The 15,005-nt window shown below is 27.9% G+C and overlaps 2 protein-coding genes across 2 annotated transcripts; both read right to left on the minus strand.

The window, feature by feature from the left end:
- Positions 1–4,538: 4,538 nt before the first annotated feature.
- Positions 4,539–11,220, minus strand: LOC149511063 (cuscuta receptor 1-like). Its single transcript, XM_089756384.1, has 7 exons — positions 11,085–11,220; positions 10,831–10,908; positions 10,571–10,726; positions 10,017–10,172; positions 9,649–9,723; positions 8,531–8,677; positions 4,539–8,368 (listed from the first exon to the last, which is right to left on the minus strand). The coding sequence occupies exons 1-7, from the start codon at positions 11,218–11,220 to the stop codon at positions 6,159–6,161; spliced, it is 2,958 nt and encodes a 985-aa protein (XP_089612510.1). The 3' UTR covers positions 4,539–6,158.
- On the minus strand, positions 10,310–13,821 carry LOC111279546 (cuscuta receptor 1-like). The gene is made up of 5 exons (XM_089756269.1): positions 12,587–13,821; positions 11,859–11,936; positions 11,345–11,754; positions 10,831–11,240; positions 10,310–10,726 (listed from the first exon to the last, which is right to left on the minus strand). Exons 1-3 carry the CDS (start codon positions 12,957–12,959, stop codon positions 11,567–11,569), a joined length of 639 nt encoding a protein of 212 aa, XP_089612395.1. The 5' UTR covers positions 12,960–13,821; the 3' UTR covers positions 10,310–10,726; positions 10,831–11,240; positions 11,345–11,566.
- Between the last annotated feature and the right edge of the window lie 1,184 nt (positions 13,822–15,005).

Here is a 15,005-nt window from a genome sequence, read left to right on the forward strand (position 1 = left end):
TTGGACTTTTCTGATTGAATCCTCATTCTCAGCAGGATTCTTCAGCTTTCAATTGCAGCCCTAGAAAAAGAAAAAAAAATAATAATCAGATAAACGACAAATCAGATAAACAGAAAAAGAGAAAAAAAATTATTAACAGATAATTAAAAATCTGAAAAAAATATTACAAGAAAAAAATAATACATAAATTATAATATAATAATAAATATATAACTATATAAATAAAATACATATAAATATTAATAAATAAATAAATAAATAAATAAATAAAGATATTAATACATAGTAATAATAAATAAATAAAATACATAAAATACAAAAGAAAGAAAAAAATAAAATAAAAATAACCTCAAATAAGAACCAAATTGGGCTTATCTATTTGGGCCAGGCCCAATTGATCTGGGCTTGGACCAAATTGGGTGTCTACACATAATAGTTTACAAACAAATATATAGCCTTTCAAAGAAAAATTTTGCATATATATATATATATATATATATTGAAAACATCTATCCTATAAATAAAACAAAGATTTCATATATTTTAGTGATTCAGTGTAAGTATGTTTTTTATTAAGTATTCAATTTAAAATCAATTGATACTAAGTGAAGGAATCCAACTTGAATATAAAAATACAAAATATTAAAAATTTATTAGATATAAACTAACTCATTTTAATAAACCCCGTCACATGTAGGTGAAAATGAAAGAAAATTTTCATGTAACAAATTAAAAAAGAACAATAGAAAAAAATTTTTGACTTTGATATTATATTAAGTATCCAACTTAAAATTAATTGATAGTAAATAAAAAGATTCAACTTGAATATAAGACTACATGATATTGATAATTTAGTAGATATAAGATAACTTATTTTAACATTTTTGAGTCTTGTCATATTTAATCTATATAGATTATTACTTTTTTTAGTCTATCGAAAATGATAATGTTCTAGGTGAAAAATGAGAAAAAAAAAGTGAGTTAAAAAAAATTTATGTGATTTTAGATGTGTACGTAGTTTTTTTGAAAATTAAAAGAAAAAATATCCTTTAACTATATTTTATCATTATAATTTTAATTTTTTGCTCTCTGTCAATGGCCCCATCAAAGTTTATTTTATAGCAGTCACTAACTGGGAGTTTTCATTTTTGAGATACCATTTGGCGTTTGCAGAATTATGATCTGCTGCTACTAAGCTTGGTGAATTCCAGCAAGTAAGTTTTGGCGAATGTTGCTGACCCGAGGGAACTCCTCCTTTGCTCTCCGAGAGCCTCATAATTTCGACTATTCCATATTGTCCATCATGTTATCGCCAACAATTGTGCTTAAGTTTCATAATCATCTCAGGGAACCAACCTATACTCTCTTACTGCACTTCGTTATCATCTCCCACTAATAGTTTAGGTGTCCCCACACTTTGTTGCTCATGAACATTCACCACCCCCGCACCGCAAGCAAGTTTTTTCCATTGGAATCTGCCTTCTTGCCAAGTTAACCATTAGCTATATAATATCATGACAAACCCACTACATGAAAGCTCTAATCTTGGTTGAAACCTGCAGAGACCATATTCTTTTCCACACCTCCTGGTTGTTCCCTCTACTCTGAGTGCTTACTGCATTTACATCGCTTCCTTGCGTTGATCGACATAATATTTGGTTTTAACCGTATAACATCCCTCTAATATTAGTATAGATATCTATAGTCATACACTCCCGATTGATTTTGATATCTCAAGTGATAGCAACTAGTTGGGTGAATTGGCAAAATATATATATATTATAAAAATTTTAAATAAAAGATACAAATGTGTTTTCAATTTAAAAAAATTACGCATCTTTTTTTAGATATTATTTTTTTCAGAACACAATTTTTTGTTCAAAACATGTTTTGCACTATGTTAAAGTTCCAGTGCTAATATAAAATTTTTGGTTAAAACTCACGTTATGAGTCAAATGAATGACACAAGTTTAGTTGGGAGAATTGATAAAAAAAAATCAAATAAAATATTATAAAAAATTTAAAATTAAAAGATACATGCTTATATCCACTTTAAAAAAAAAAAAAATCTGCCTACATGCACTTTTTTAGATATATATATCCACTTTTTTGTATTTTTGTAAAAAAAAATTTACAAAACACAAAAAAAGAAAAAGAGACCAATAGGAAAAAAGAAAAGGAAAGGCAACCCAAATTATTTTAGGGCTTTCTAAGCCCAAATTAAACAAAAATGGCAATCCAAAATTTGTGAAAAAATAGCAAAAAGGAAAAGAAAAAAAAAGCATTGGTTGTTCTCTTTATTTGCCATGAAGGATGTATTAGGTGACACTCTCAATTCCTCACGAAATGTCCATTTTTCTTAGCAATGGCTCGAATAGAAATCCCTTCTTAAATCAAAGACATTTTCCCACATAACTGATGGCTTAGTTAAATTTTTTTTTAATAAGAAGTCATATAATATTTAATTATATGTAAAAAATTTATACTATATATTTTTTTGGGTTTCACTAGGATCATAATGATCCTAAAACTAAATTTTTGAAAATCAATAATAAAATACCATATTATAATTTTTTAAAAGATTGAAACTAATATCACGCTTCTATGAGAGCGAAACCAAATTAATTTATAATAACCTTTAATCCTTAACTAACCTATTTATGTATGAAAGTGAAACCAAACTAATCCATAATAACCTTTCTCTTTAATTAACATATTCAACTAGTAATAACTAACAATTAATTGAAAAAAAAAAAAACGAAATAGAGCTTTAATGAGAAAATGAAGAAGCTCTAGCAATTTTCTCCTCTCTTTTCTCATCTTCTCAAAATTTTCATTAATTTTGATTAAAAATTGCCTCTTTTAGATGAGGCTATAGGTTTTTAATCAACAATGGATTGAAAACTTCTCTTCGTTCTTTTTTTTTCTCAGTCAAAAAAATTTTATTGATCAGAAACAGTCTTTGCACCTGATAGCAATATTTCCAGAAACTACCTATTCACCACAGGAAATATTATCATATTACAGCCATGCATAAAACAAACTAAGACTGTCTACCCCCTTCCTTGCCAATGAATCAGCAAAGTAATTGGCTTCTTCAAAAATGTGTCCAAACTTAACCTTTTCCTATGATTTCCACTAGCTTATAAGTTTCCGCAAATATCAGCCATTGTTTCCATGGTCTGGCATTCTTATTACGCACCCAACTCACTGCTACTTTTGAATCTGATTTCAAAACTAGAACAACCTTTCCCAGCCAAGGTGAAGAAGAAAACATTTGAAGTGCAGTCTTAATGGCCAAAACTTCTGCAGTATTTGACTCCTGATCACCAAGAGGGCCATAAAACAAACTTCTAATATTACCCTCGCAGTCTCTTAGAACAACACCGCACTGATATCTCTTCCATAAATATTTATCATTTTTTAGAAGTTATAGCCATCTATAGCAAACAACAAAAGAGAATGGAATCAAATCTTCATTGGGAATTTTGTTTTTTTTTTATAAGTGACTAACATTTTATCTTAGGTTTTTATCAACTTTTTTAAATGAAGATTTGAGAAAACGATTTAGGCTGTCCTAATGTTTTTTAATTTTATTTTAATTAATTATTTTTAAATAAGTTAATTAGTGTTAAGATTTACAATCAATATTGATTTGATGCTGGTAAATGTATAGTACTTATCAATGATCATTCTAATATAAATTTAAACTCTTAATTTTTTGGTATTTGAATATATCAAGAATAAAATTATGATCATAAAAATTAGGAGTTTAATGCTATATTAACTACCAAATGATTGCAAGATTATTAGCATTTTTTATATAATTCAACAATATAAAAATAGATTATAATTTTGAAACAATTATAAATGATAAACCCCTCTAACATTAATTTAACCCAACCTAATCTCCTTTCCCCAGATCTAAAATATAAATGATAAATTTAAATATATCTTATCCCATTATTAGAAAAATATTGAATAACATTATTTTATAACTGCTAATCTCGATATATAATTGTTTGAGTGTATCCTTGTACATAATTGGACAACTATTATAGTATAATAGATTTGATTTTTTTAGTCATTTCACTTGTATTTTGTTTTATAAAATAGATTAAATTTTATTTGTATTATTTTTATTTTTATTTAAATTTTGTGGAATCAATGTAGAAAAAAAACCAAAAATTTCTATGAATATATATAGTTTTTATTATTTATTTATTTTTATTTAAATTTAGTTGGATCAATGTAGAAAAAAAACCAAAAAGTTCTATGAATATATATATATATATATATATATTCATATCTATGCCCCTTACAAAACCAACCAATACCTCATGGATGCAAACGCTATATGATTTTTTAGGATAAGTGTCATTAAATGAAATTAAGTAATTCAATTTACAAATGTTAAGTTGATGTTCTGGATCCTTAGTAGTAAGGTATAGATTAATTTTAATCTTTTCTCATTCTCCATTAATCAATGATTTAAAAATAAATATTTTAAAAAATTAATATAATTCAATTTTATTAGAAATAATAAAATGTGTTTAATTTTTTGTAATCTTTGTATACCAATTATTAATTATTTGTAGACCAGGTGTACTTATTTTATGATTATTTATTGGTTTATATGTGATCAAATTTACACATAAGTTCTTTGCGGTGAAAAAGGATGAGGATTTTACTCCATTATTTCATTTTCTTTCATGGAAATGCTACAGTTAGATATGAGGTTATTCTTTTTTTTTTTTAATTTTTTTTCCTTTGATACCTTTGCTGTTTTATTTTTATTATTTTTTTATGTTTTTTAAATTTATTTTTTATTTTTTATTTTTGAATAAAGTAGTATGAGGGTTGTTTTTTTTAAAGAGAAACTCTTTGAACTTTTGAAATCACTATTTATATGGTATATATTATTTAAGCTTTTTTTTAAAATAAAAATTAACCACGCAAAGAATAGATTCAAAAATTTTAGTTTTTTTTAATTGTTATAATCATAATCAAGTATTACATTCATATAATTAACAGAATAATCAATTATTATATCATAATCAAATTATAATTATTGAATAATGAACTAATAAATTACAATGTAACTACTAAGTCATGATCTCATTGGCTAACACCCTTTATAACATAACTACTAAGTCATGATCTCATTGTTGCTTTGGAAGATTCAACATTTAATTTATTTAGTTGATGGGGTTTGCATGTGTATGAGATATATAAACCTAATTTTTTTTTTTATTTTGGAATAATTTGTAACCCTATAAAAGAAAATAATTGCATTTTGCGATCAAAATGATATTTTCAACAATAAATGCTTATTTGGCCCATTTTATAAACTAATACTAATTTCCGAAAGACAACAAATATTAAGTAATTTTAAATAAAAATAAACCTCTTTAAAAGAGCTAGAAATGAGAAATTGATAAATAATAAAAAACAAAACACATTCTTGACTATTTCATATTACTTTAATATGATAGAATTTCTTTTAAAAAATTTTATATATTCTTAATTATTGACTTATTGTGATGTATTGCATTTAAAATTCAAATTCTTACTAATACAATTAGTATTGTTTTTGTTTAAAATCTAATTTTTTAAGCATCAAAGAAAATAAATTGAAAAAGCTTTTTACGATCGATATAAAATCTGGTTAAAACAAATGAAGCCAACCAATACAACTTTAGAAATGTTCTTGGTAGGCCATAGCCAGCAATCTTTGCCTTCGCTACAATTTATGCCAGATATCATTTACTAGAAGCTCAAAACTAAGTCAAAACTAATGAGGAAAAATTTGCCAATTTGAATAATAACTTGGAAAAGATATTAATAATAACTTGTAGATGATGGAGAATAGAGAATTGAATATTTGTGTAGAAAATAAAATCAATAAGACACAAAGCTATAGGCTTCCTTCGAAACAAAACAAATACCAAAAACAGAGTTTCGACAGAGACATAAAGCTCTGTTCAAAGTGCAAAATCCACAACTCTTCCTACAACTATTTTAACAGAACAGTCAGCTAAAAGAAATCCCCTATTTAAAAGATCAAATCACCAAACTTCTTCTGACAACAAAATCAACTTTATCCAAATCTTCACCACATTCAAACAAAAGGCAAATCATAAGAGCTCCCATAATACCTAGGCACATCTTCTGAAGATGCATAACTCAAGAAAATTGCCCACAATTGAGTAGCGACTGGTAGTGATGCAACTCTCAATGAAAGAAAACCATGCTTGTCGCCAATATGGATTTATGTATAGAACAACAAAAATTCCCAATAAAACAATTACATATGAAACCAGAAAGCTCACACAAAAAACATATGTGTCCATGAAACTACCTTCTCCTTCATTGTCTGTTGTAGTAGGTACTGTTGGTGGTGACTCAGTTTTAAAGCAGTTATTTTGCAATGGAGGCCCACAAAGAAGAGGGTTTCCCTCGTAGCTGCTTTCATCAAAGGTCCCAAACTGAGCTTTTGGCTCTGGAATACTACCTGACAAGTTGTTGTGTGCCACACTGAAAACCTCTAGAAAGTTTAACTCAACCAACTGTATTGGGATTCTACCACTCAAGTTGTTGTAAGAAAGGTCCAAACTCTCAATTTGCTTAAGTTGTGAAAATGATAAAGGTATAACTCCGACCAAGTTATTGTAGGATAAGTTTAACGAATGGATTTCACTTAAATTTCCCATTTCGAGTGGGATTTGCCCAGTTAACCTGTTACAAGATAAATCAATCCCAGACATGTACTCAAGAATGTCACCACTATATGAATAGGACACACTCTTTGTTGTAAACTCTATCCCTTCTTCCATGTAGCTACTAAGATAATCATGTGAAAAATAAAATGGAATGTTTATTGGTAGATCATACATTGAAACTACTCTATGCAAAACATCCATAGAAGACTTCTCCTTTTTCATTGCCAGAGTTAAATTACCCAAACAAGAAGGTATAGGACCAGAAAACATATTTCCAGAAAGATCTATGATGCTCAATGAATACAACTTGCATAATTGAACTGGAATTCCACCATCTAGATGATTATCTTTCAAAAGAAGGACGCTTAAAGAAGAAAATGTGCCAATCCATTTTGGAATATTACCGGTCAAATTATTCCCTCTAAGATCTAATGTCACTAATGAAGTGCTATTAAAAGCAAGTGTCAATGGACCACTTAGTCTGTTTCTCTTCACGTGGACATGTCTCAAAAATGGTGAATTGAAACAAGAAGGAATAGAGCCAGATAAATTGTTTTGAGAAAGCTCCAAAAATTCAAGCTTAAACAAGTTGCAAAATTCCATTGGAATAGAACCTTCAAAATGATTGTTTGACAAAGCCAATCTCTTCAAATGCGATATATTCCCTATCCATCTTGGGAGCTTTCCATTAAAACTATTATTACTGAGATCAATATCCTCTAGTGATGAATGTGAAAAATCAGTAGTAGAGACATCAATATCAGGAATCTCTCCACCAAAATTATTGCCATCCAAATACAAACTTGACAACTTTCTTTTGTTGAACATCAAAGGAAAAATCTTTCCACTTAGGTTGTTATTTGATAGCCTAAGAACATCTAATGAGCTTCTCATGATCAACTCTTCTGGTACTCTTCCAAACAAATGATTGTCCGATAGGTCTAAAATTGATAAAGTGTTCATGCCACTTAAACAAGGAGGGATATTACCTTCAAAGGCATTCTTAGATAAGAATAACAATTCCAAATTTGGAAAAGTTGAACATATATTTGTCGAAATTTGACCTTGTAATTTGTTTTCAGATATGTCAATTAAAGACACATTAGGATGAAAATGATGTGGTAACAAGAGAGGACCAGTGAAAGAATTACCCAACAAGAAGAGATTTTCTAATTTTGTGTTGTTTTCTAGCAACCATAACGGGACTGTTCCACTGAAATTGTTATGGGAAAGATCAACATATCTCAAGTCATATTGGTAATAAAGGAACTTAGGAGGTTGTAGACTAAGTCCTTTGTCTATTATACACTCTGACAAACTGATGATGTTTAGTTGGAACTTTGGAATTGAAGTATGAAAGGAATTAGGTTCCATTACTATCTTGTTTTCATCAGCCAAAAGAACCTTGAGATTTGGAAGGTTTGCAAGTGACGAGAATGGCATTGAAATTTGCAAACGATTTCTTAAAAGGGAGACAAATCTAAGTGATGAAAGATTTGCTAAAGGAGTCAAATTTCCAGTAAATTGATTGTTGGAGATATCTAACTCAAGAAGAGATGTCAAGTTACCCAAACAATAAGGAAGTATCCCCTCAAGTGCATTCCTTCTGATATCCAAACTCTTAAGGTTCCTTAGGTCGCACCAACCTGAAAATTTTATAAATTCATGGAAGAAATTTTAATTAAATTTTGATTTCCAAAACAGAATATATATAAAAGATATTAGATGAAAGAAATGGAATAAAGGATTATTGGAAATAGATGTATTCCATGAGTTATATTGGAGAAATTATAAAGTCTTTAATTTACCTTGATTAGGTAAGGAACCCATAAGTCCACAGTTACGTAAAGACAAAGTTTTAAGAGAAGTGAATACTCCAATGCTTTGCAAAATGTTGTTGTTGAGATAAGAATTGTCTAGAAGTATTTCCTCCACATTGCTCCACACATGCAATTCTAAGTAATCATAGCATAGGAGGTATTATTAGATGTTAATCAACAAACATCTACTAATTTTTAGTCCTTCTGGAATAAATTAATGACTTACCTTGATCTTGAGTAGCCATAGTCTTGTTTAAGTAATTACATTGTAGATCGAAGGTCTTAACCGACGGGAATGCCTCTACTAATTTTAGTAGTAATGGAATGCTTCCATTGGTAAAAACCCTATTTAGACGAAGAACTTTTAACTTTTTCAAACTCTTATACTCTGTAAATGAAAAAAATAAATGAGTGAAAATTTTCATTTTTGTAGATAAGATTATATATTCAAGATTAATGCAAAATGAATTTTTAATAGAGAAGAATATTGAATAGTTAAATATTTTTAATATAAATTTTAATATACGAAACAATCAAAAAGATGAAAATCAAACAAAACAGTAACATGAAAAGGCAAAATTTTTTAAACGGTAATAAGAATACGTAGTAATCTTAAATAGAATGACAAAAGGCAAACAAGTCCAACTCTAAGACACAACAAGGTAATACAAACAAAAAGGAAAATATTTGATATGCCGTTGCAACACTTCTTAAAGAAAGCAATTATCTAAGGCAAATATATATCATTTTCTAATTAGTAATCAAATTACAATGAATTTCTTCCTTTAAAAAATTGGGCATTAATTTTAATAAGAGCATTTCACCTATAATCATTGTAACACGATTAAGCAATCACAATTCAAAATTGCATGAGGTCTAACAAAATTTTATGTGAAGATCACACTTATAAATGGTGGATTCTTACATAATTCTTTATTATAATTAGAGAATTGTAGTATTGTAGTAAAAAGCATATAATAATAATTAATTTCTTCTTTTAAAAAATTGAGCATTAAATTTTAATATGCTAAATTTGTTGATCATTAAAACATCCACATCATTATAAACCTCTCAAATAAAAATAGAAAATTTATTTAAATCCATACCTTTACAAGCCACAAATTCATTCAGATCATTAGAGCTCATATCCAGTTCCTCTAAGTTGATAAAAGCACCCAAGTCTGGAAAAAAAAAAAAACGTCATTAAATGACCTGAAAACATGAAATTTGTTTTTTTTAAGTATTTGTAATAGAGTTGAAATTTTGGTTGAAAAGTAATAATTAATTAGATTATGACTTAAATCAAGCATTTAGAAATTGGTCAATTTTAACTGTTTCCCAATATCTATAAAAAATTTACATAATTTCATCATTAAAGAAAAAAACAGATGAACTTATTTGTTATATCATCTTGAAACATGAATTAAGATTTTTGTTAACAAATTCAAAATTTTTGCCAAAAAAGTAATGTTACCTCTCATATCTATTGATCCATTTAACTGATTGGAGCTTATATCCAAATACTTCAAATTTGAAAGCCCGCTAAGTGATGCAAATATGTTGTCATTAATGAGATTATCACTCAAATCAAATTCTTCTAAATGGGTCAAGTTCAGCTGTCTCCCACTATCTACATAAGGTTTACATAATTTCATCACTAAAAAAAGATTTACATAATATTTAATTATATATAACAACTTAACTAATTGAGCAAATATAAATGCATACCTTGTAAGGAATGAAGGCTTTCAATTTTGTTGGAGTATAAATACAACCTCTTCAGATTCATCAAATTATTCAATTCTATGTCCAAGTTTAATTCAAATAATCATTATGTTAGCCCGGTTACTCAAATAATCTTTTACTCAATATTTTTAATGACTCTATAATGAAGTAAACGGCAAAACAAATCTAAAGCTTTAAGTGAAGAGGAAAAATCCCCAAATGTGATATGAGATTTTACCTATTTTATGAGCAAAAAGGTTCTAAAACAGAATTAAAAAAAAGAAGAAGCTGTAATAGCTTTACCTTCAATATCTATTGAGCCTTGCAATTGGTTCTCCCCCATATTCAGGGACTCTAGACTTGGAAGGCCAGAAAGGAATGCAAAAGTGTCGTTCTTGAAGAGATTACTACTTAAATCAAGAACCTCCAAATTGGTCATCCTTAGTTGCATCTCCTTTCCTGTAGAAGAATATTTCTATTATATGCCATTGTTAATCGGAAATTTTATGCATTGATCACGTAAATAAGAACTTAATTAAGTGAATTGAAATATATATTTATACCTTGCTTTGATGGTTGAAAGCTTTCAATTCTATTTCTGCTTAAATCCAAGTTCTTCAAATTTGTCAAATTATTCAATCCTATTCAATGCCAATGAATAATTAATAGTTCATATTAAAGCAAATGATATGCAACACCTTTTTCTAAAACAACAATTGATTTGAACGTAAAAGAAAGATAAAGCAAGTTCCTATTTGATGAGCAAAAAGGTTCAAAAAACAGAATTAAAAAAAAAAAAAAGCTGTAATAGCTTTACCTTCAATATCTATTGAGCCTTGCAATTGGTTGTCCCCCATATTCAGAGACTTTAGACTTGGAAGGCCAGAAAGGAAGGCAAAAGTGTCGTTCTTGAAGAGATTACTACTTAAATCAAGAACCTCCAAATTGGTCATCCTTAGTTGCATCTCCTTTCCTGTAGAAGAATATTTCTATTATATGCCATTGTTAATCGGAAATTTTATGCATTGATCACATAAATAAGAACTTAATTAAGTGAATTGAAATATATATTTATACCTTGCTTTGATGGTTGAAAGCTTTCAATTCTATTTCTGCTTAAATCCAAGTTCTTCAAATTTGTCAAATTATTCAATCCTATTCAATGCCAATGAATAATTAATAGTTCATATTAAAGCAAATGATATGCAACACCTTTTTCTAAAACAACAATTGATTTGAACGTAAAAGAAAGATAAAGCAAGTACCTATTTGATGAGCAAAAAGGTTCAAAAAACAGAATTAAAAAAAAAAAAAAGCTGTAATAGCTTTACCTTCAATATCTATTGAGCCTTGCAATTGGTTGTCCCCCATATTCAGAGACTTTAGACTTGGAAGGCCAGAAAGGAATGCAAAAGTGTCGTTCTTGAAGAGATTACTACTTAAATCAAGAACCTCCAAATTGGTCATCCTTAGTTGCATCTCCTTTCCTGTAGAAGAATATTTCTATTATATGCCATTGTTAATCGGAAATTTTATGCATTGATCACATAAATAAGAACTTAATTAAGTGAATTGAAATATATATTTATACCTTGCTTTGATGGTTGAAAGCTTTCAATTCTATTGCTACTTAAATCCAAGTTCTTCAAATTTGTCAAATTATTCAATCCTATTCAATGCCAATGAATAATTAATAGTTCATATTAAAGCAAATGATATGCAACACCTTTTTCTAAAACAACAATTGATTTGAACGTAAAAGAAAGATAAAGCAAGTTTATCATGAATATGAGTGGTTCCTTCCAAGTGATTTGTACTCAAACTTAAAATCCTTAAAGATGAAAGATCATTCATATGAAACAATATGTTATTTTTCAAAGAATTGTCCCCTAAATCAAGAGTTTTCAAATTACTAAGTCTTGAAAGCCATTGAAAACCTGTATCGAAAAAAGATTAGTATTTTAATTAATGTATATAATTCATAATCATAATTAGATTGGTTTTAACTCTAACGTTTGCATAAGTTGATCCTGTGAACAAGTTTCCTGCTAGATATAAATCCTTGAGAGATGAAAGCTGACTCAAAGATAATAAAATTGTATCATTGAGGTAATTGTAACTTAATAAAGGATCTCCAAATTTAGCTTTGCAAAACCTGCAAGAGAGTTCTTTTAAATATATAATAAGGACTTAGTGGCTTTTCATCAATAAAACAAAAATAGAATTAAATATGAAATTGTAAAAATGAAGAACTGATGAATGAATTTTCATATTGCAAATTAACAATGAAATAATTGAAGATGAAAAGGCAAAAGCGACCTTCACTTTCAACAAAACCAGCGATGTTATTCCCTGGCAAATAAAGATGCTTCAGTTCCTTGAAAGGAAGAAACAAAGAGGCATTAAGATACCATCTTTCGTTTTTGGACCATCTTATATAATTAAGAAAGAGTCCTATGACTCGCTTGGAAGAGGAGGAGGAGGTGTTGCACTCGACCCTATCCCATTGACAGCAATCTGAACCCTTGATCTCATCAACCCAGCTGTTCAGATCGTTCTGAGGATTGAAGAAAGGTTTGAGTTGCAAGAGAGCAATCCTCTCTTCCTCCCAACAGGCATCAGTACTATACCATCTGCATCCTTCTAACAACAACAACAACACACTCAACAACAACCATTTGGGTTCCATCATCTCTTTTTCTTTATATATGATCTTTTTATTTTCAATTCTCTCTTAACTGCTAGTTCTAAATATATAACGATAAGCCTTGCATCAAGCTTAATATATATAGACAATCAAGGTGGTCTTCGATCGTTTAGACTCCGTGTTGTAGGAAAGAAAGAAAAGGGAAAGTAAAAAAAATATTAGAACTTTTTTCCCCTCGTCCTTTCCTTCTTACCAAAAGGAGTGTTAGTCTCTTTCTTTGTCTTCGCTCATCTGTGGTAAATTCTACTATTTTTGGAATTGAAATTTGTATAAAATAGTCACTGAAATCACTCTGTCGAAAGTGGCCGACATAATTTAGAAAAAAATTTTGCAATAAGACAATGACTTTTATTTTCCTCAAATTAAAAATCATATTTAGAGCAAAATTGTCTCAATAATAAGAAAGAGGGATTGGAAGCATTAGGTTTTATGATCAAATCTCATTGTATATATGTTGGATTTAATTTAAATTTTCTATAAATATACTATTTTTCTATTATTCAGTTGTTTTGGTTATTAGTTTTTTTTGTACCAATGATCAATCTTGATAAAAAAATCATTCATTTCACAATCGTTCTCTTAGTTGTTATAGTTGGAGTACTTGTTAAACCCAACCACTTTCTAGGCTATTGGTCAAACGATTTAGATCCAGTCCTAAATATGATTTTTTTAAGACTTGAGTTCAACGTTGAGAATTTTATTATATTAATAAATAATATATTTTAATTAAAATTTAATTTTATAATATTAATATAAAATATTTTTAACATTTTAATAACAAATTTAATTGAAATAAGTAAATGAGTTTGGGAACATTTCACCTATAATTTTTTTATTACAATATTATAATTATTTAATTACATTAAAAAAATTATATATGGGTCCACCACTTATAAGTGTGATTTTTATATAAAATTTTAATAAATCTCACATAATTTTAAATTGTGATTAGCTACTATAATAATTGTAAATGATACAATTGATTTTTTTTTTTTTTCATTTTGTAATAAATACTTTAGGCCATAATGTGACTTACGTGAAATCGTGGAGTATGGGTTAAAAATTGTTTCCACGTTTTCCATGTGACTTCCTGTTGCATTTTATTTCTTCCTGGAAGAAACTTTTATTGCATGTTCCATTTGATTTCTATTTTTTTTAAAGGCATTTCATATTTAGTTTTAAATCTATAAGTCTACAACATCTAATATTGCATTGTTTGAAAGGATCTTCACATTGGCGTCAACCTTAAAATTCACATTGTCTTCATATCCACGTTATTTAATTGGAATATAGACTTGGATTCTTAAAGTATATATGAATATAAAATGTTGTGATTTGTCTACTGAGTTTTTCATTTTCTTTTCTGATTTCTTTGTAAATGATTAATAAAATAGTAGTAAACGATCAATAATATGATATTAAATTTCATAATTTTAATACTAAAAATTTACATAAGCTATTAATAAAGGATAAAAGAAATTTATGCTTTCATATATCAATAGAATGAAGCTTTCGCTTTGAATGGGATTTTTTTTTAAAAAAAAAATCATTTATAAAAAATAATTTTAAATTGAATAATATGGTAAATAATAATACTTAAAAAACTTTTTTTTTCTTTAATTTTTAGTTTTTCAAAATACTTTAATATCATATTGCACTTTTGGCTTTTCTACATAAAAAAAAATTCCAAAAAGTGAAAAAAAAATACAAATAGAAAAAACTGAATAAAAAAAATAACTATTGGTCTTTTAAAAGCAAATGCAATGTCGGTTGTTGGCCAAACCTAAAAGAAAGTTGTTGAGAAATTAACTCCAACTTGCTTGACACTTCAGTCATTTCTTCCCCGTTAGTTTTACTTAAGCGTGAATAACGTTTTAATTTGTTGAAAGTCTTGTGCTTCGTTTTACACGCAAAGGCACGCACCTTATCTCATTGCAAAATTTTTGTAAAGTACGTCGGCAACTTGCAAGAAAATGTGATTTTAATAATAAATTAGTTTATTCAAATTTTAATTCCTGAAATTTACCATCG

The sequence above is a fragment of the Durio zibethinus genome, chromosome 27 (assembly GCF_047325235.1).
Source record: "Durio zibethinus cultivar Kanyao isolate XHJ-2024 chromosome 27, ASM4732523v1, whole genome shotgun sequence".
NCBI lineage: Eukaryota > Viridiplantae > Streptophyta > Magnoliopsida > Malvales > Malvaceae > Durio > Durio zibethinus.